The 22,954-nt window shown below is 43.3% G+C and overlaps 1 protein-coding gene across 6 annotated transcripts in view; it reads right to left on the bottom strand.

Moving 5' to 3' along the window:
* Positions 1–1,106: 1,106 nt before the first annotated feature.
* LOC148033054 (metal tolerance protein 1-like) overlaps positions 1,107–22,954 on the bottom strand; it is a 34,998-nt gene continuing 13,150 nt past the window's right edge. The window contains exons 2-4 of one of the 6 annotated variants that reach the window (XM_087683785.1): positions 21,577–21,636; positions 5,710–5,920; positions 1,107–3,215 (exon numbers count right to left, since the gene is read on the bottom strand). In XM_087683785.1, coding sequence (XP_087539911.1) covers positions 1,703–3,214 — 1,512 coding nt within the window. In that variant the 5' untranslated portion in view covers position 3,215; positions 5,710–5,920; positions 21,577–21,636 and the 3' untranslated portion in view covers positions 1,107–1,702. The remainder of the gene's footprint in view (positions 3,216–5,709; positions 5,921–21,576; positions 21,637–22,954) is intronic. The other 5 variants (XM_087683786.1, XM_087683784.1, XM_087683787.1 and 2 more) reach the window with 5 other exon arrangements.

The raw sequence follows: 22,954 nt of genomic DNA, 5'->3' as shown, positions 1-22,954 counted from the left end.
CACCTCTAAGAATGGCCAAGGCCACTTAATGTTAGCAAGGAAAGACAATACAACCTCAAACCAATCCACTCAAAGCTAGTTGTATCTTAAAAGTGTGCAAAAGGCCAAGCCTTCCTTGATATAATCAACCTTAAGCCAATTCACTATAATAGAATATCCTTAGCTCCGACAATTTGTATAGGTGAAGCCAAGAGAGCTCTGATCTTCCACCACCAAGGAAAATGGATCATAATAGCCAACTAATACACGGCACCAAGTGTCAATTTCTAAGAGACCTTACAAAATGTCGACTCTTAATCAAAAGAATTATAGGTATCCAAGGTAGCGAAGTGCACATTCAATGAGCACACATTTTCCTCTAGCAACTATTTTCCCAAAACATGATGGATGTGTGACTCTTTCTAAGAGCTACAAAATAAAAAAGTAATCCTAATGTGTGCATGCGCTCGTCCAAAAAAACTTATAAAAAAAGCCCCCCACAATTGACAAGAACCAAATAGTTCACAATGCAATACAAAGAACATATGCAATCAATTGATGCACAATATCATCTAAGAACCTTCTAGGACACGAGCATGGATACACATGAACACACGCACGCACAACTTCGACCTAATGATATTGGCAAGAAAGTGGCAAGGATAATTTTAAATTTAGATTACCTCTTAAAGCAATAAAACCACCAATTAGATTCCCTTTGCTCCAATATAAGCGTGGACTGAAGATGATGGATGGAGATATTGTGGTGCTTTTTTCATTGTGAGCTCCATTGTACTAGGAGCCCATGGTTGACCATCTCGGCAAAATTTCCATCATCACTACCAACAATAAAGCAAACCTATAATTAAAAGTGTCTCTTAACTTGTCACAAGGCCTAGAGTAGCATGTTCCCAAAGGAAGCTATTTAAGAAATTTGTGACTAATTTATTTCCAGTGCTGAAAACATTACTAAACATCCAAAGTTACCCCTCATATTGGAAGCTCGTTAGCCATAGATCCCAAGAACTCCCAACATTTATTTTAAAGCACTTGTTATCTATAGATCAAATTGTGAAGTAACTAACAAGAAAGGTGCTGCATCCAGACACTGCATTTGTAGACAAACTGGACAAATCAGCTTACTTTTTGTTACAAGATCCTTTTTGTTACAATGGCCTGGAACAGTTAGTGTTCATATTGGAGCAAAATGCATGCCCAAACTTCTTAGGCCAAACAATGAAGAGTACATTACTCATTGTAGGGATGATGCAATTACATAAAATAGCCAGCCCTTTTGTAATGATGCATATGATGATGAGTTTGGTAGATGAGAGAATAGAAAACTTTTACCAGTTTGCCTGAACTTAGTGAAGTACTAACTCAATAAATCATGGCACTGCTGTGTCGGTGCCAAAGTTTTAAACCCACCAAAAAGTTGTGCCTGCCATTAAGCATATGCAGAGGTAAAGAGAATAACCAGAGCAGCAATTGTTGGGGACCACAGTAGAGAAATTGAGACAGAAATACTCAATTTCATCTCATCAAAATGGCCTTCATAGAGGGACTTCATGTTTGCAGTATAGGAATTAAAACAGAAATTTTCATCTCATCAAAATGGCCTTCATAGAGGGACTTCACGTTTTGTGCACAGGCCCCTACATAAAAAGTTACAGTTTAAAGAAGATAACATCCTAGAACTAACTTTGCAAGCCAATCTATGAGGCTAATGTGTAGAAATCAGAGGCATGGTACCATGTTCCCTCTCTATCTGAACAGTAACATGACCGATGTTGAACACTCGCTCACAATATCCAAGCACTTGCTGCAGTATGGCATCGGCATCAGCATCAGAATATATTGTTACGTGGCATGCAAGTAAAGTTTTTCCCATAGTAATGGCCCAGATATGCAGTTCATGTATAGCTATCACTCCTGGAATATCACACAGACCTTTCTCAAGCCTTTTGACATCAATCTCTCGTGGTGTACTTTCCATTAAAATTTCCACAATGTCCCTCAAAATTTTCACAGTTGTTCCAAGCACAAGCACAGAAAACAAGAGAGTACAAATCAAATCAACTACCCTCCATTCTGGCATTACCCAAATGATTGCACCTCCGATCATAACACCAATACTCTGTACTAAATCACCAAAGACATGTAGCCAGGCTCCTCTAACATTGATATTGCCAGCATCAGCCTTTGTTGCTATAGGTGTCTCTTCTGGCTCGATCTCAATATCAACCTTGAAACTGTCTTTTCGACCCAGTTCTGGAAACTGAATTTCATGTTCTGATTGAAAACTCCTAACCTGGCTGTGAGTAAGTTCATAATGTATATGATGGTGCTCATCATCATGCCCATGACTATGATCATGACCCTCATCATTTTCACCGTCTTGAGTATGATCATGAGCATGGTGCTCTGGCTCATGCTGGTTGTCCTTGTGACCAAGTTTGATGCTTTTGCCATCTTCGGAGACCTGGTGGCCCTCCTGATGCTCATCAGTCAGCCCATGTGCATGCTTATGACTATGGCTTTGGCCATGACCACTATGACCATGGCTGTGGCCATCTGCACTGTGATTGTGGTCATGGCCATGACCCTTGTGGTTGTGGCTATGGTCATGAGCATGGAAGTGACCATGATGATCATGACCATGGCTGTGACCATGGTGACCGAGTAGGAAAACCATGATTATGTTAACACAGAAACCGAAGCTAGCAACAATGAACATGAGGCGGCCATCAATTGGCTCGCTAGTATGTGTCATTCTATAAATAGCTTCATAGACAATGATACCAGTTAGAAGCCATATAAGTTGGATGGATAGAAGGGCACCCAAAATCTCAAGCCTGAAATACCCATAGCTTTGACGGGGAGTGGCCTCCCAGCTTGAAGCCCAAATTGCAAATAAAGAAATTGCAAAGCCTGCAACATCTGAAAGCAGATGAGCGGCATCAGTAAGAATAGCAAGACTGTTTGAAATAAGGCCACCAGCCACCTCCACCGCAATAAATATCAAGCACAGCACTATGGCTATGCTAAGCTTCTTTGCTGCAGCTGATCTAGCACGTGAATCTGCAGCTCGGCTTTTTTCGTCCGAAAACCCACAACCTGTACCACAGACTCTTCCTGACAATTCCCAGCCACGTGACCCTTGACTTGGTTTCTGATTACTATCATGCTTGGGTGAGCTAATACCAAGTAAGGGTTCTGAGCTAGAGCTTTCCATCCTGCCATACAAAGGAGCTACATGCTTTAGAAGAAGCTTAGGCAGCCTTCAAATTTTCAAGCATACAACTAAAAACATGTCAGTGGTAACCTTCACAGCTTACATTTCAACAACTTTATGAAGGAAAGCGTCACCATTAAGAACTTGCATAATATCTTAATCCATCCAAAGAATCTAAGCAGGTTACATGCTAATGACGTATTGCATGTAATGCACTCCATTCATCAATGCTCAACGACATGTGCAAAGCCTTCTGTAATTTGATGTGATACCCAGAAAATCAGATGCCAAATAGAAATGAATCAAGCATGTAAAAGCTCTGCCACCTGCTTTAGCTCACTCAGATCTTTTCCTTCCTGGCTAGATGGCTGTTGCTCTTATTGATATTGCAAGTTCTGCTACAGCCTCAATCAATGCACTATGCTAACCTCTATGCCAATAGCTTTATGAATTACAAAGATGAATCTCAGGAACAAACAATAAAGAACATGAATACACTTGTACATAGAGGTGATCTAGCAGACTTTGACCATGCTTAGGATTTATTAATGCCATTAAATCAACCACCACTTGACAGAAGTGTGACTCAAGTAAGAGGTAGACTCCATGATATAGCTTCATTTTGAATCTAAATATGGAGCAGCCCATCATTGACAAACACCACACCCTCAAACCATAGACAAGAGAACTCCCAACTCTGTCTGGCTGATGAGACAAATGCACCTTTTTCTTCAGAGAGAGATCCAATCAGCAGTGGAACATCCCCCTAGGATCTAGCTTGCACACAAGACCTTGTGCAAATACACTAGGGGCACTTTAGGATTAGGGCAGCCAACTCCTATTTATAGGACTCAAGGCCCTATTGTGCACAACATTGTGTGATCACCCCTCTTGGACATAAGGCATGTTGGCCAATACATCCACACACTCATGGTGTGGGGTCTGGTCGTATGGAATGCTAGCTCTTGGGACACAAGCAGTGACGCGGTACACTATTAGTGCCCATTCGGATGTCCAAGGATGTAACAAGCAGAATCACAACTCAAACCCTCATGAGATAGGTGTCCTTACCCATGACACTTTAAAGAAAGTCAAGAAACTACTATGGCTAGAGAGACAAAAAGAAAATAATTAGGGTCTCCAAAGAAACACAAAGTGTACGAACACAACTAACAAATGATCTTAGAAAATATTGCAATTAAAGGAGATGAAGATGAAGAATCCATGCTGAAATAAATGATGAATGAGTGAGAAAGAGATACAGTTATAGGCTCAAGGAGCAAAGGCTGTCCAATAGCCATTATATTCTCCATGCGTGGATCTGAAGTGCAGCATACCACCAATGTGAATGTAGAAATCTGATGTAGACCACTCTAGCAGCAGCGTAGATGAAAGGGGCTGTCCCACACCGCAGGTCCAAAGAGGTTAGATAATGACAAAGGGCTGAAGACAGCAAGACATAGGCTGAAGTGACAAGCTCAGAAAGATTGATGGCTGGAGACTCAAAATGCAGGTGTATGCAGCCTAGCAACAGCCTCTGGTAGTGTGGACAGCAGTTGGTAACTAAAATGCAGCGGCATGCACTTTGCAGGGACTGAGAGTGAAAATGCAGTTACCAAAAGGGGTCGGAGATGCAGGTGACAACTCCTGGGTGGTGTACAGCTGAAGCCCAGCAGCTTGGTCAACAACAAATGATGAGAGAGAGGATCATGATGATGATGTGAGAGGAGAGAGAAGCTTGGATGTGGGGGTGGTCACAGATTGGGTATCGTCTTTTTGGTCACCCAAGAGATCATTCCATTAAAATCAAGACATCAGACCAAGGATGTCGCAATGAACTGCCACTGGGCCCACAAAGATTGCCAAGGCAATAAACACTCGTATCGGACTTACTTTTCTGATCTCTTGTTTTTTCGGAAGTATGTTTCTTACAAAGAGATTAAACTCACATGCACAAGTAATCAAAATTTACAGAGGGTATCATCACACAAGACCACCTCCCAAGTTGTGGGGGAGAGATATCAGTGAGGGAAAGTGTGAAATGCTACAATAGTGAGTCGTGACCTCTTGCCGATACAGGATCCATATGTGAGAAAGGTGCAAGGTGCCCACAAATGTCCACTCAAAGAGGTAAAAGGGGAACATCCTACAAAAATCCATGTGTTTTCATTTGGAGGGATACCTCCTCTCATAGGTTTTCACCCATTCTCAAATACACGATGCTAATGCAAGGGATAATGCAATAAGGGGTATGCTCATGCAGCAAGGTGTGACTTGGACAATGCCCTCATATGAGAATTCTTAACTTTCCCAAGCATTTGTTTACAATGGAAAATGAATGTACTGAATGCATGGATAAATACAGTAAGGAAGCGATATTGATGTCAAAGACAAAACAAGTCAAAACTTGAATGTACCAAGTAGGGAAAGCAACCCCTTCTCAAACCATGAATATCAATGCCAAAGGAGGATGAGCTGAAGTCGGCTAATGGTACCAAGAACGTGGTGAACTGAAGCATCTCAGTTGTAAGAGTTGTCTTGAAGCAGCAGCCACATGGCATCGATGGATGCCTGAAGCTCGGACTTGGGAGGGGAGCCTCCATGCCAATCAAAGAAACAAGGCAAACCAAGGGAGAACATGAAGCAGCCAAGGGAAAGCCGAAAACCATGTCCTCTAGTTCCACTCAAAGCCAATGGATACCTGCACTGTTAGTGAAGAAAAATCTATAAAACATCATACCTAAATAATTATATTGAAATGCTTTCAAGCATACATGAGAATCAATGGAAGAAGAATGAAGAGGTCTAAAGAAGGGCTTAGCTTATAAAAGAACCACGCTAATTTGACCTATCTTAGCTTAATAAGGCTTTAAAGAACATTCACCAAAAGAGGCGAGGCCTAGAGAAAGATTAGCCTTACTTAAAGGAAAGTAGTCTCCTTAGGAATCCCAAGAATCTAAGCTAATGGGGGATGAGAGTAGAACCAGTCTAACAAGCAATAAGGCGCTACCAAGGGGAAGGTCCAAAAACAACAGCACTAGTGGCAAGCCACTAATGAACCCAGATACTAGGGTGGGGAAAACTCAGCTATTGCCCTAGGAAGTACCCCCTCTCAGCCTCCATTTATATACACAGTGCTACTCCAAGAGGTAATGCAATAAGGGGTGTGACTTGGGCAATGCCCTCACATGGGAATTCTTCACTTGCCCAAAGCATTCATTTACAATGAAAGATGAATGTAATGAATGCATGGATACATACAATAGGGACGTGATGCCAATGTCAAAGACAAAGAAGACAAGTTAAAACCTGAATATAGCAAGTAGGAAAGCAACACCTTAAATCTTGAGAGGGGGTGTTGAGCTAAAAATGCATTAGCTTCTTTCGAATAGCCCCAAAACATGTTTGATTAATGAATTAAACCTCTTTATTAAAAAGAAACATGATCCTAGAGTGTCTATGTCCTGTAAGCACAAACCCTATTTCAGAGGACCCAAACTTCCCATAAATAGACAAGCTTTCATCCACTTAGCCCAATCTCGTTTTTGCCATTTGCAAGTGTCATCTCTCTGTTGTCCACACCTTGTTCGGGGAGGAGATCTCAACCAAAGCTGTCCCCCCATTGTCATCTACCACCTGACACTTGCTGCCCAATCTTCTATTGCCGTTGGCGACTCTTTCCAGCCCTCTTCTCACTGCTGTTCACACCTATTTCAGCTGCCACCTGCTATCTGCCAGCCCCAGAGTGCTGCATTTGCAGTTGTACAGCCTCCATCAGTCTACATTTTGACCAAACAGCTGCTGCCTATCAGTTGACGTCACCCACACTACTGCATTTCAGCCCGACTGCTGCCTCCTTGCCTGATTCGACCCTTCTGCAGCTGTGTTTTGCTGATCTGGAGCCATCGTCATCTACCATATCATTCATCCTAATCAGCATTTTGCTGTTCTGCACCTTCCTCTGCCCATCTAACATTGATCCAAAATCATACTACTGTATTTCTTGCTGCCAATCACCTTTGGATGCTGCCTGCTGCATTTCGAGATCCGTCAAAGCACAACACGCTGTCCAACTCATTCACTCTACCCCAGTCCTTGAGACATGGGAGTTCGAGGTTCAATATTCTTCACTCCATAGTGTGTTTGCTGCAGTGAGCATTGTACTATATTCAACATTCATTCATTATTATCCAATCTGTTCATTGTCTCTTAAGTTACCCCAACCCTAACTGTGTTTCTTTATGAGTCTCTACATTTGTCCTACAATTGTGTTGTGTTTTTTGTGTCAGAGCACTTCTTCACATGATATCAAAGCTAGGTACTCTTTGAAGACATATAGGCCCTAAATTGGAAAGCTCTTCTTAGAAACATGAACTATAGAAGAAAAGATGACTTCGAGCACTTCTTTACCACTTTGGAGTCCCAAGCCAAAAACACGTCAAGAAACAAGCAAGAGTGGATCTCACAACTTGCTATGTAAGAATCCAACATGGCCGAAGAGACATTAGACTACCATGGAGTCCCTACCTTATGAGATCATACAAGGCAAGTACGACCTCATCCTCATGCATTGTCGCGAGGAGGACAAAAGCGCCACTTGGGACTGGCCATCCTATGGTGAAAACTAGCATGGAGTATAGACCTACCATTTCTTCACCTCATACATCTACTCCAATGCAAGGTACACAATCATTTACTTCTCAATCTTTTCTAAATGCTTCCTCCTTTGGGCAAGATTTGGGTGACTCTTATAATAAAAGAACTTTTCAAAGAAAATATCGGTTTATCAATCTTGAAGAAGAAAGGTATATTTTCATGAACACGAAACAGGGTGAGGAAATGAAAGCATTGTTACCAAAAGCTATAAGTTTCTCTTCATCTTTCTTTCCTACACTATTCGTCATTTTAATTTCCATCTCTAAATCAATAAAATCAATTTAATACATCTACATCATCATTTATACCACAATTTCAAACCCACCCATTCCACCCACTTCTATTGCATCACCATCACCGTTCACACCATTTACATTCCACTTTCAAACACTGCATGTTCAGATCATGAAACAAATGGAATCAAGCTCCAAAAAGCCTGGAACTTTGGTCGAGGAAGAACCTTCGTGAAAAGATCTACCAAGTTGTTTTCAATGGGTACATAAGACAACTCCATTTCTCCAGCTAACAAGCGACAAGAGCTGCCTCCATCTACTCAGGTGAGTTGAACTAAAGGCTAAAACACCCCTTTTCCATGAGGACCACTTGAGTTGTTAAGCAACTAAGGATTAAGTAACTTTTTTCCTAAACATCCCAAAACACAAAAATTAAATGTATCTAAAGTGTGCAAATGCCCACATTAAATGCACCCGAAGTGTCCGATGCCACCAGAGACTACCTGGGCACCACTTTAGACAATTGATTGGCTCATGTACCTATAAATCAAAATCTGCCCAGCCACTTTGCATCTCATATCCGGCATCCCACACAATTGTTGTCATCGCCCTTGCTCTTTTGCCATCCACTATTGCTGGTGACAACCCCACCTACTAAGAGAGTGCGTAGCAAAAAGGAAACGCGAACATAGAGACAAAGGAACAGAGAGAGACTGCAAGAAAAGAAGAAAGAAATCTGCACTAAACAAGAAACAAATGCAAGAAAAGAAGAAAGAAATCTGCACTAAACAAGAAACAAATGCTAAATACAGGAGGACTGATCAGTCCCTGCACACAGCCCAAAACATCAATTAGGGCACAAAATCAAGCAATGATGACGGCAGCACTGGAGACAAAGGAAAATGACGGACTTAGTGTGTGCACCTGCAAAACCTACAAGGGAAGAATGAGAGATAATCTGAGAGATGATCTACCAAGTGAGTAGGAGGTGGCTATAAATACCCAAACACTCCTAAATCTGGCCAACCTAATATTTGGGGCCTAAAATATGGTCGATCACGATTTACCAGCATTTAATGCTGGTAAAATGCCAAATGGGCGCAGAAAAAATCCCGAAAAAATGTGAACAATGTCCAACGAGTGAGGCAAGCTCATGTACACACAAACACCCAACTAGAGGAGAAAATGCTATGAAAGGCAATAAAATGATTGCTCTGTTAGACAGACACGTCAGAGCTCCTAATGTCCTTGTCTGACTTAGACTGAGGCTCACAGGCAAGAGATGACAAGGCATGACAATCATGCTGCTAATACCCCCTCTCATGTCTTGGATGTGGCAAAAGGCTAAGGAAGAAACGGATCCTAGGGTGGCAAGAAGAATGCCAATGTCAATGAAGTTCATCGATGAAGACTGCTGATGAAGAAGCTCCTCACAATCCTAAGAAAGCCCCTCTGAAATACTAGGGGCCAAGAAATCCACAATCGCATCACCAGGATCATCACTCTTGAAGGGATAGGGGAGACGAGGAAACCACCGAAGGAGAGGATGGGAAACGAGAAGAAACCTATGGAATAGATGGTGCACAAGCAGGAATGGATGTAGCAATAGAAGACTGCTTTGGAGGACCCTGCATAAGAGAATGAGAATGGAGTCTGTAAAGCATGTTCTCCTGCCAATCTGTTGCAATAACAACCCCTGTAGGAGAAACCTCAATACACGACCTGCTCGATGAAGACAACCTGAGTATCAAGCCTAGTAAGGCCATAAAGTAAGAGGAGTGGAAACCCCAAGTCTAGAACATAAAGAGCCTGTGAAAGGAAGCCCAATGCCCGGTCGAGAAACAAAGGCAAAGTGCCGACACCACTAATAGGCACCAATACAATGTCACCAATAGCAATGACTAAACCCTCAGAAGGGGTTGAATCCTGCAACAAATCACCTCGTGGAGTCATATAACTGGAAGCTTTGTCACCAACTAGCCAAGGTCTCTCAAAAGATGAGGCAACCACTAAAGAAGGCTCCTCCAACTCATAAATATGAAGAAACACTAACTCATGGATAACCGCTAGAGTAGAGGTAGAAGGTTGGATGCTTAAGCTCCATCCTTTGCTCCCGGACGAGGGTGAGGGTACTTTTTCCAAAATTTCTGCTCTAGATGTGTCCCCTTCCCACAGTATGGGCATTTAGGCTTCTTGGAGTCAAGTCAGAGCCTAAAGAACTCTCTTGTTATTTAGCCTATGACTTCCCCTTCTCCTTCTCCTCCCCACCCGAACCTACAACAAAAGCTTTGGTAGAGGTGGATTCACTCGCAACCTCTTTGGCGCACTCATCATGCTCCAAAACAAGCAGGGCAAGCTCCTCCCGTAGAAATTTCTCACCGGTCCTCCAATTAAGAAGGTTGGGATACAAGCTCATCCCTCATATCCTCCAACGTGTTGATATGATCCTTCATGGAAGAAGAATCATCAACAACGAGCATCCATAATTTCTTCTCGAGAGTAATCCGATGGGCAAATGTGTTTCGATGGTACAAAAAAGCAAGCTTTGTCCACAATTTCACTACTTTCTGCAACCTGCGCACATGCACTAGGACCGAATCCTATAAGCTCATAAAGAGAAAAAATCAAGTTCTACAGTTGAGCCGATCCCAAAGAGCCGCACAATCCATCGATGATCCAATGGGAGGATCCTCCACTGGCCAAGAAATAGGGTGAATAACAAACTCCCAAAGATTGAAGATATCAAGGATACACTCCACCTTACATGACCAAAGCAAGTAGTTTGAACCATCAAGCTGGTATTCTTTGGGTAAAGAAGGGAGTACGAGCACCTACATAGAGGATAACATGGATGGCATACATGGGCCAATAGAACAAGCCTTCTATAAAACATGGAGAGAACATGAAGAAGAGAGATCCCATACAAACGAGCTAGGTGACCTCCATTCTTCACCAATCCGCACAATAGTCTTCATGATAATCTCACTACCATTCAAACCAGTGTTGAGAATGCTCCTCATCTGTATCATCGAAGCCATGAAACTTTTTGTAAGACATCTTCGATATCTTGCAAGATACCCACAAGAAATCTGTGTTTTAGCTGTAGACAACCCCGAAATAGGAGGAAATAGCTACAAGATCACAAGGAAGTCAATGTAGAGGTTCGCCTGGGAGAGAAATACTATCATCTGCAAAAAAAAGCTACCGCCTCCAAGCAAAACGTTGTGTTTTCAGCAAAACGCTGATGTGGCAAGGCCGCCTGGTAGTTTGAGGTGGTCTCCTCTACGAGAAATCAACTCTAACTCTCCCTTAGGCTCTAGTACCATGTGAACGCATAGCGGAAAGTAAACATGAACACAGAGACAAAGGAACACAAAGAGATTGTAAGAAAAGAAGAAAGAAATCTACATTGAACAAGGAACAAATGCTAATACAAAAGGATTGATCAATCCTTGCACGCAGCACACAACGTCAATGAGGGCACCAAATCAAGTTGATGAGGACAGCAGCACTAGAGACAAAGGAAGATGACAATCAAAGTGTGCATTTGCAAAATCTGCGAGGGAAGAATGGCCGTCAAGTGAGTTGGGAGGTGGCTATAAATAGCTAAATACTCCCAAATCTGGCCAACTTGATATCTGGGGCCTAAAATATGGCTGACCAGCATTTAATGCTCGTAAAAATGCCAAATAGGCACAAAAGAAAATCCTGACAAATGTGAACAATGTCCAATAGGTAAGGCAAACTAATGTATGCAAAAACTGCCCGTGAAATGCACATGAAAACCCAACTGGAGGAGAAAATGCACTAAAAGACAATAACACGATTGCTCTAGAATGAGCTACCTCCTCCGTCAAAACAAGTCAGAGCTCCTAAAGTCCTCGTCCGACCCAAACTAAAGCTCACAAACAAGAGATGACAAGGCATGACAATCATGACTGCTAAGACCTACTGCCCCAACCTGTCACCATATTAGCATCAACTTGGTGACCAATCTCCAGGCATTTGTTCGATGTTTCCAGCATCTCACATAGCTGCTTTTGCTACTGATCAGGCTTCCCTAGGTGACATCCTCATCCTAGACAATCTTCTAGTTGTTGTTTCAATAGATTTGCTGCTGCCCCACTTCTGGGAGTTCTACAACAGCTGTGTTTTCTTTTCCAAATAATGTATTTACTATTCTTCACTCTTCCAGCACTGCTATAGCTGCATTTTGTGCAGTGGCACCCCCTCCAACATCCAAACTTTGGTGGTGTGCTCCTTTGGGATCATCTAGAAGCTATCTCCCTGGACTCCCTCCACTCAGCTCGCTCCTAGAGAGAGTGGGTTGAGTTTTTCTCCGCTCTTTTGACTCCCTCCACTCAACCCTGTGAGAGAGCACAACATAAGAGAAACACGAACATGGAGAGAAGAGAGAGGCAGCAAGAAAGGAGAATGAAGTGATAATCTGCACTGAATCTGAATGGAAGGCTGAATACAATGGTAGGCTGATCAATCCCTGTACACAACATAAGGCATCACTGAGGGCACCAAATCAGGCTAATGATGATGGATACATTGGAAGCGCAAAATGTTGGAGACAGAGTGTGCTGAACCTAGAGAAGAATGATGAATGGATGCTTCCTCCATCCTGCCTGCTATGAATAGCAGCAATAGCCAAAATTGGCTGACGTGATGATGGCCATGAATATGATGTGGTCAGCCAGCATAAAACTGGCCAACAACCTACATTGAAGGCGAAAATGCTAGCGGCAAACTCTATGCAGGCAGCCCACTATCTAGCCACGAAAATGCATGCTACTTGCCCACTACAAAGGCTAGAAACTAGCAATTGACAATGTGAACATGCTTGAGACTCACTGAAAAACAAATGCACACATCTAGACTAGGCTAAAATGGTTAGAGCTTCTCTCCCTTTGTTAAACTCTGACGAAGCTCACAACCAGGAGATGACAAACTAATAAAATACAAGCTAACAAGCCCGCTCCTAGAGACAGTGGTTTGAGTTTTTCTCCCCTCTTTGGGCATATATTATATTATTCAATTTGAGTCATACTAACAAGAAACGGCTTCCCAGGCCTCCAAAATGGAAACACCGTCTCAGACAAATGTGCCAAAGGGGATGCCAAAAAGGGATGGGGAATGTCCCTTGTCCCATCCCCAATAGCCGTCCCCCATCCCAACCGTCCCTTGTTAGGAAACCTTTTTGTGCCTCCACAGGATCCACAAACCTAGGATGTCCGAAGACCCAATCCTTTGGAAGTATTAGTAGCCCAACCACTCGTAACCAAATGGCCGATATTTGACTCGTGGAAGCACAAGTAACCATTAATCAACCAATCCTGCCAAGGGGCCTCTTGGTCCAAAGAGTCCACAAATTGTTGTAGCCTCAGGGGACATAAAAGTAGCATCAGGCCAAACTAAAGAACATAACAGCTTGACTAACAAGTAGAAGAGCATCAGCGACAATGTCGAGTCCCAGGCGCGCAATTCTATTCAACATCGGCCTTTGTTTCTCTTTGCCTTGCCAATAGAGCAACTTTAAAATCAGTTTGTATGAAGTCGATGACTCGAATCAAATCAGCGCACATTACACAAGCAATTTTTCTACAATGGAAAATACATATCTGCATGCATGCACATGCATACGTTCTTTGGTAGTATACATTCACCCAGATACATAGTAACATAGGACCGGTTTTGGGGACAGGGATGGAAAAGTGGATGTGGACAAGAATAATGAATTGCCATCCCCAGTTACCATGAGGGGGCTCTAACATAGGGATGGCACTAGGATGGTATGGGGATGGGATAGAACTCGAATAGGGAGCTACAAAATGGTCATCCTCTATTACTATGCCTACATATCCACCCACCACATCACATGCATAAATTTTCAAATGCTATTTATGTATGTTGTCCCTTCCCCCGTCCCGTTCCCTACTTTTAGCCGTCCCCTATCCCCGTCCCTATCCTCCGTTCCATGTTACTATGCTTGAAATGGCCCATGAAGAGCAATCATATGTCTCTCAAAAAACACAACAGCCCCACCACCCGTTCTTTTGGGGGTGCAAACATGGTGCCAAGAGATCTAGGAGATACCCATTTGAGTAGAATCTTTTTTCCAAAGCAAAAACTAGACGGGTTGAGTAATTTGCCATAATGAGACTTTGGCCAAGGGAGAAAGGGAAGGTAATATGAAATCATTAGTATCATGATTATTTGCACTATTTTTAATCTCACGTGAAAAGGCCAAGCTTGTGATTTCCAATACACAAACTTATTCATAATGCCCAAGGAGATCTAATCTATTGTGTTTTAGATCACAGCATTCTAATCCCTCGATGTTGAGAAATTATATTTTTCTCTACTATGAACCCTAATTTACAATAGAAATTAGGGTTCAATAGTGTTGAGCTAAAAATGCATTAGCTTTCCCTAAACAACTCCAAAACATGCTTAATTAAGAAAGAAACCTTGTTTATTTAAAAAGAAATACGTTCCTAGAGAGAGTCTCTATCCCATAAGCACAAACCCACTTCGGAGGACCTAGACTTTCTATAAATAGATATGCTGCCCTCCATTCAGCCTTAATCTCGTTTTTGTAGATTTCAAGTATTTCAGCTTGCTGCCCACACCCCAGATGCGGAGGACATTGCGGTCCAAGTTGGCCATTTCTGTCTACAATAGTCTGGCGCCTGTTTCCAGCCTATCACACACTATTCGGAGCTAATTTCAGCATGTAGACTGTTGAGCTAAAATATGCATTAGTTGCTGATTAGCCTCTTAAACAGCCCCAAAACACACTAAACATGCTCTTTTAGAGTAAAACCCTAAATTGGGGAGCGGTTCGAGAGAGTTCAATGAAAACCCTAAAACGAGGAGCGGTTCGAGAGAGTTTAGTGGAAACCCTAATTTTTGGGGCCCTTCCACATCTATACATAGACAGGCTGCCCCCATTCAGCCATGATCCTTGTTTTGCAGGTTACACCAGCCCACACACCCTCTGCTGCTGTTGGTGCCCAGTTTCCAGCCTCCAGCCCACCTCCTTCTGCTGTCCAACCATCATCGACTGCAGCCACATCATCTTCAGCCCGTCCATTGCTGTAGGCAACAACTCTCAGCTGCTGGCAACTGCTCCAAACTGTCCCAGACTGCTGTTCAGCCTGCTGTCCATCATCTCCAGGGTCAGCCAGCCTGCGTTTTCAGCATTGCAGGCCCTGACACTCTCAGACACTGTTTCAGCCTGCTGTTTACAGCAGACTATGCACAATTTCCAATCCCCCGATCAGTGGTACACTGCTGCGTTTACTAGTTTCCAGCCTCCAAACTGCTGTGTTTTGGTGGACTCCTATACTCTGACTACTGGTCACAGACTTGGGATCCGTCTTTGGTGGACGTCACACTCCGACATTGCTCTGTCCTTGAGCACACTGTACATTCTTACATTCATTTACAGCATTCATTCACTTCAGAGTTGTGTTCTCTCTCTCCCTTCTTCTATTTGTGTTTGAGTTTGTGTTTGAGTTTTGAGTTTTGCCCTTTGTGTCTATGTCTGTGTCTTTGTGTTTCTGTCGTGGTCGTACACTCTGTGTGTCCTCAGTACAAACCCAAGCAGTCTTCTTAAATATGGTATCAGAGCCGGTGCTCTTGTAAAGAGTATCCTGCGGATATTGTTGAGAGCTAGTCTTTGTGCAAGGCACACAATACGACTCGTCACCGAATCACAATGTCCCAGACACCTTTTTCTCCAGTTCCATGATGTCTTATCAGGCTTCTCCATCATTGGAGGCCCTGAGATGGCATTATGGACTCAGTGAGGAGGACGACACTCCACCTTCACCAGATTTCACTAACATGATAGAGGAGAACTTTGAGGAGTACTATCGCAACAAGTATGGTGATGTTTGCACCCCTCCTACCAGTTTTGCTACCACATCCGGACCGGTTGGTGAGACTGGCCACCTCTTCAATCATGGAGGACATACGGCATTTGGAACATCTGGTGATCCATCTTCATCATCTCAGCCAAGTCCAATGTCAGGTTTGTACAATTCTTTTATTTTGCATAAATCAAAACCCTCACTTGTTTTTTCTTTTGAGGTACAAGATCCGGATGGCTTTGCGTATGTGAACTTCAATAGAGGGGGCTCACGAAGCAGACGAAATTCAGGTACATCTACAGCTTCTGTTTCATTTGAGTATATCATACACACTTCTCACTTCCCTCCCATCCCACCCTCTTCTATATTACACCTCTCATCATCTTTTCAAAACCTTGAATTACACTCCACATCTGCATCACACACCCTAGGGGTTGGATCTTCCATCTCCGTTCTTAGAACCTTTTCCTTCTCCACCCCATTCTCTACCTCTTTGCACCATGGTACTTCTTTAGGGGGGAATGCCACCCTTTAACACAGTGCCTCTCACCTTTCAGCACATGAGCACACCCATAACTCCTAGGACGACTATGATGGGCATCCCCCTCACTATCCCCAGCTTCACATCTCCCATGACCACTCATACGCAGGGGTTTCCATCCTCAATTTATGGTGCGTCTTCACACTCTCCTTGGGTTACACCTACGCAGGGATTCCCATCTTCTGCTCACCATGTTCCCGTCCCACCTCCTTGGGTTCCTCATGTGGCTACCATACGCATGCCTAGTCAGCCCATCCCTACCTATGGATCCACCTTGCACACTACGCACATGCCTGGTGGGCACTATAGGGCCCATTCCCAAGTGTACTCCACTCCCCCATCCTACCTCCACTACACTTTTTCACACTATCCATCTCCGAGCACTACCACTCCTATTGCAACGGCCAAGAATGCCTTCACGGATAAGACACATTTTAACGGGTCAAATTTCACTACTTGGTCGAATTTCATGCAGCAAGTGCTTGAGTCTCAGGGTCTTTGGGACTTCGTCATTGGTCTAGAGCTTATGCCGGATCCTCGACTAGCTCACCCTGACTACGTCCGTCAATGGAGAGTCCGCAATGCTACAGTCAATGTTGAGCTGATGCAGGGATTTCTTCCTGAGTTTCACTCTCAGTTACAGCACTTCCCACTTGCATCAGAGCGTTGGAGTCACCTTCTTGACCACTATGCGGCTCGTGATCGTACTCGGCGCATCAATCTTGACTTTGAGCTTCAAGAGTTCTCTCTTAAGGAAGGGGATGATCTGAAAGTCAAGCTGGCTGACTATAGGTGGTTACTTGCTGAGTTCGCCACTACTGGCTCTCCAAAGTCAGATGACAATCAGGTTACATTCTTCTTGAATAAGTTGCCCGCAAAATACTTCAATTTCATTCAACACATCATCTCCCAACCTCGATTGCCAACCTTCTACGAGTTTGAGTGCAAGTTCTTGCGTTACACAAGGCTGCATGATCAAGTCCACAAGAAATCCTCATCACAGCCTTATTCAGAGCAGAGGGGGTTGGTTGGTTCTTCATTGGGAGGAAAAACCACCAATGGCAAAAACTCGCAAGAAGCGAAGGCAAGCCAATCAAAGGGTGACTCCTCTTCCTCAGATGGAACCAAAGAATCTAGACCTATCTGGCAGCAACTCCCTAAGAAAAACCGATTTTGCACACACTGCCAGAGAGCAGGCCATGTGGACGAGGAGTGTCGCTCCAAGGCCCAAGGTCTTCCACCTAAAAAGCCTCAGCAAACTGCTGCGACTGCACAATCCAATGGGACTACGCCTTCCGCTCCTACTTCATCTGCTCCTTCAGCACCTGCCGTTGTTGTTGGACATGTGGCTCGAGTACAGTCTCAACAACCCATCTCTTTCACTACCCCTGAGGGACTAGCTAATTGGTCTGCAGGTTCCGATCCCGTTGCACTTCATGCATCTATCTTATCTTTCTCCCCACCTTGTTAGGCGTTCCCTTAGCAGAGCCCTGCTATTGGATGTACGCACTGGTGGCCACCTTCTTAGACTAGCATGTCTCTAGGTCCTTTCAGATATCCTAGGTCAATCTAGCATTCATTTTTCGCACTCTTAGAGTCGGGCCCATAGGACTCATTATCCTTCGCTTTTCCATTCTTTTGACTTCCGCTGCACTTACTCACACACATCCACATCATTACATTTACTTTGAGTTAGATTTTCTTTATGTCATGCTTTGCTTTGGAGCATCTCACCACTAACCTCTATGTTTGCAGATTCTCATCTCTTTTGCAGAGTTTTGTCTTTCAGTGTAGAGCTAACTTGCAAATTGCTTTGGTCCTACCTGGGCTAGAGACGTGGGGATGCGCACCGTTCCTTTCATGGTTTCATCATCCTAGGAGTGCTTGCTCTTCTTCCAGCATGGCGGTTTCCCCTCCCGAGGCAGATCGTGTAGCATCTCTCTCGATGCTATCATGGTGGTGACTTCTACCTTGCTCTTCTAGCGGGGTGTTTCATCCACTTCATCTTCTTTCATTCCTTATGGTTCTTCGTACCATATGAAAACCGACATCAGGCTCCTCTTCCTTCTTCGGCATCTACATCTAGGTTGAGAGGGGGTTCCTACCATTCTTGGTATTCTACAGGCTTTTGCACTTTGTCTTCAACATCGACTTCTTCCCCCTCTTGTACCTTACCCTTTGCATCTAGGTTGAGAGGGGGTTCCTACCCTTTTTGGTATTCTACAGGCTTCAGCACTTTGTCTTCGACATCGGCTTCTTCCCCCTGTTGTACCTTACCTTTTGCATTGCATGATTTCATCATCTTTGTATTAGGGCGCTTGGGCAAGTGAACAATTTCCCCATGAGGGACATTGTCCAAGTGGCACCTGCTGTATGAGCATTCTTCAACATGTAGCATACTTTGCATCTCCATAGAGGCTACTGGGACTTGCATTTTTGCAACCTAGCTCCTCCTCCATCACCTAGCGTCACTCATTTATCATAGGGGCTGCTAGGACCTGCGTTTTTACAGCCTGGCTCCTCCTCCATCACCTAGCGTCACTCATTTATCATAGGGGCTGCTAGGACCTGCGTTTTTACCGCCTGGCTCTTCCTCCATCGCTTGGCATCACTCATCTATCACAGAGGCTGTTGGGACTTGCATTTCTACAACCTCGCTCATCCTCCATCATCTGGCATCATCATTATCCACCTAGCATCAACATCTGGGCTACTCTTCTTGCGTTTGACAATTCTGACACTCTGGGATTTGTGTTTTGTTGCTCAGGTCACTCTCCGGCATCGGAGGACTACAATTCGCTCCCTCAACAGCTATCCTTCACCTTCCAATGATTACTTCCATAGCCCACTATCCGGAGGTCTGCCTTTCGCTCCCTTCACTATGCAGATTTCTCGCATGTACTGCAGCCTAATGTGGACAGGACAGTGCAATTATCTTTTGAGCTTTAGCTTCATTGTATCAACTTTTCTTCTCATAGCATGATTCAGTGCATCATCACCGTGTTCTTCTTGTCTTTTTGAGTTCCTCTTTTCCCTCAAGGTTTGCCATACACACTCTGTGTTACTCTCCGCAAACCCTACTATCTCTCTGTATCGTCGCTTATTTTGACATGGTATTAGAGCATACCTCTTATTTTTGACATGGTATCAAGGCATACCTATTATTTTTAACATGGTATCAGAGTGCAGAAGCTCAGAGAGCTAAAGACCCTGTTCAATAGAGAAGGCAAAGACAGGTCGTGGGTTCGGCATCATCTACTGATTTCCCCCTTCACTTTCACTACATCACCAAGAGAGAGAGAAAGAGATTCTCGGCACCTGTCATATACTTTAGATAAGCAACAACTACCAACATACAATAGAGAGAAATATGTAATTTCTCAACTTGAAAAAAGATGGAGGAATATTTGACCATCAGATGGTCAATGGCTTTGGTCATGAGCTCCGCCAAACCATAAGACTCTAGGATGGCCTCTATCATCATTTTCCAGATGTTGTAGTTCCCACCATCAAGTTTTGATCCTAGGGAAGAGCTAGTAGGAGAGGGATCTTATGGTCCATGAGGGCTTGCAATTCCATGTTCGCCTCAAAAGACATCCTATTCCGCCTTGAATAGACTTGTACGTGATAGATAGCTTCCTTTTGGCTCCAAGAAAGCAGCTGGCTAGGACTGACTTCATCTAAATAGTGAGGAAAAATTTACCATTGGAGGCAATAAATTTGCAAGTTCTGCTCCAAAAGGCTAAAACACAGCCCTATCAACACTTCAACAGCTATCTCTCCACACAGAAACAGCAAACAAGCCTCCATTTGCACACATCTCCACTCGCTCCAGCCATATGTTGATGCACAGCCCTTCCATTCACACTCATATGCTCAAAACACAGCCTTTGTGTTGCATAGAAACCTCCTCTTCAGGTCTGTCCACTTCAGATCAGCCACTTAACTGCTGTGTTACCATGTTAAGAGTGCAGCGTTGCAAAGCAAATTCATGGAATGATCGCAAGCACTGAACACAGAGAGAAGAGAGGGAGAAAAAGACCGAGAGAACACAGAAAGAATAAGAGCTGAACAGTGAATAACTCAAGGCAGAAAGGTACAAGAGGCTGTGCACTGATGCACTGAGCTGAGGAGCCTCACTCTCTCCATATAATCAGGATGAAATGACTACAAAGGGGCAGTGCAATAAATAGGCAGAAAAGGGGGTAATAAATGCTGCAGGTTGGCCCATAAAACAGGCTGACTGGGCCAGGTTAGCCTGGGCTGCCACATGGCAGTCCAACCTGCCCTGGCTGACTGCCCAGATCCTGCCCGTCTGCCCATGCTCCTGCCTGCCCGTCCTATACACCTGCCAGTGCTGCCCGCACTGCCCAGAAGTGCCTGCAAACTGTCCACCCTGACTGGTAACTGCCCACTGCCCTGCCTGCCCGCCCAGCTTGCCTTGCCCATCCACAAGGTGACCCCTACCACTAGTTAAACACATGCAGCCAAGTTTAGTTAATGGCATTCTATAAGGGAAAAGCAAGATAGGCCCATTGGATGTTCATGATGTTTTGCATAAATGCAGAACTGGATTATTTAACATAAGTACAGATACGTTTATTCATCACGCAAACTGGTTTGTATGAGTAATTATCTATCGAAATAATTCTACCCATATTCTCGAGCACTTGGTCTCAAATATTTCACTACAATTTTGTTTACATTCCAATGCTTGAAAATAAATAGCCCACATAAAATTTTAGTGTTTTAAGGCATGCATGGGCTAAAAAGCATTTACAATCAAATAAAGCTAGCAAATTTTGAGAATGTCTCTCTCACAACCTTTGTTGGCCTAGGTGAATATAATAGTATAATAGTAACTATAAGCACACAACCATGCTATCTAAATAACATGGCAAGAGTTGGCATAAGTCTCTTCATTTTTTCATAATTATAAGGAAAAGTGTCATTCCCCCATGTGTGTTTGAAAAGGAAATGTACTGTCCTATTGTGTTCAATACTACAATGACAATTATAAAAAGTACAATTTTGAAAGTGGTTTCTAACCTTCGGCCAACATTGAAATTTTGAAGATTGTGTTCGTCCCCCCTTAGCACTATCAAGCCTCTAAACATGACACCGAGCCAACCCGTCATTGACCATGCATGGTTTACAAAATTCATTTGACATTACACAAATAATAGACCTAGGCTATTCAAAAGATTACACAATGTCAAGACCATTAATTGATATCATAATACAACATAAATAGGGAGCTACAACTTATCCAATGTCATAACAGTATAACTTTTCATAATACGTGTTGGAAATCAGAGTTTGCAGCATGACAAGAAATGTGCACAAGAGGGAGAAGAGAGCTCAAGAAGTACAAAAGAAAGATCTTGCTTATTCAGTTGCTTATAGAGTACAAATGGTACACTCTCTCTCTACAATGAGAGTGACCTCTTGGTTGTTTAAATAGCCCCAAATGGCTAGGGTTAGGATTTCCCCTTGCCCTCCAATCTATTCAAACCTAGCTACCCTTATCTACCCCTACATACATAGGGTTCACATGCCTCTCTCTCGACACCCCCCCTCAATGCCAGAGTGGCATTGGACTACAAAACATGTTAATGTTCCCCCCCTCAAACAAATGGGATGCCTTTATAAAATAGGCTACAGCCTACAAGAGTGCTTATAAGTAGAGGATTTATAGATTTAGAAAAGTCTAGAAAAGTCAATCATCAAGTGTTTTTTTAAGACAAAGTTGGCCTCCAATTCTTTTGGTACTTCAAGGAAGGTAAGGCATTTACTAGTAATATGCCCTATCTTCTTACATTTGTTGCACTTCATTTTATCAGGATGTTTTTTCCAATAGTTGCTTACAAGATGTCCCTTCTTACTGCAAAAGAAGCATTTGGTAGAGACAGTGTGAACCAAGAGTTGCTCACGGGCTATTGAAGTAGATGGCTGAATGGTGCTACCTTCTTTCTGATTTCTTTTTCATCTAAACAAGATTTGATGGCACTTTCCAAGGTTGGATTAGGGATATTTGTAAAAGTAGTTACAAGGGTTGGGAATACCTTCTTTACAACTTTCAAGAGATTGCAATAGCATCTTCATCATGAATTGGAGCTTGAACTGAGGATAGTTGTGCCATGAGTCCCTTCATGTGTGAGATAAACTTAACCTAGATCCTCTCCTTGCTTATACTCCAAGCTAAAAAATTCGATCTTAAGGAAAATTTTAGAGTTCTTTCCTTTAGTTCCATAAAGCTTTTCAAGCTCATCCCATTTCTCCTTAGCAGTGGAGAATTGGTCAATGTGATGAATCAAAGATTCATCTAGATGAAGCATGATTATAGCTTAGGCTCTTTCATCATCTTCTACAACAAGTGGGTTTGATGGATACATAACCTTGATCCCTTTGATGAAGGGCTAGTAGC

This window comes from Lygodium microphyllum, chromosome 8 (genome assembly GCF_053477565.2).
Source record: "Lygodium microphyllum isolate KBCC chromosome 8, Lygodium_microphyllum_v1.1.10, whole genome shotgun sequence".
Classification (NCBI taxonomy): Eukaryota; Viridiplantae; Streptophyta; class Polypodiopsida; order Schizaeales; family Lygodiaceae; genus Lygodium; species Lygodium microphyllum.
This window is presented reverse-complemented; position numbering and strand designations above follow the sequence as displayed.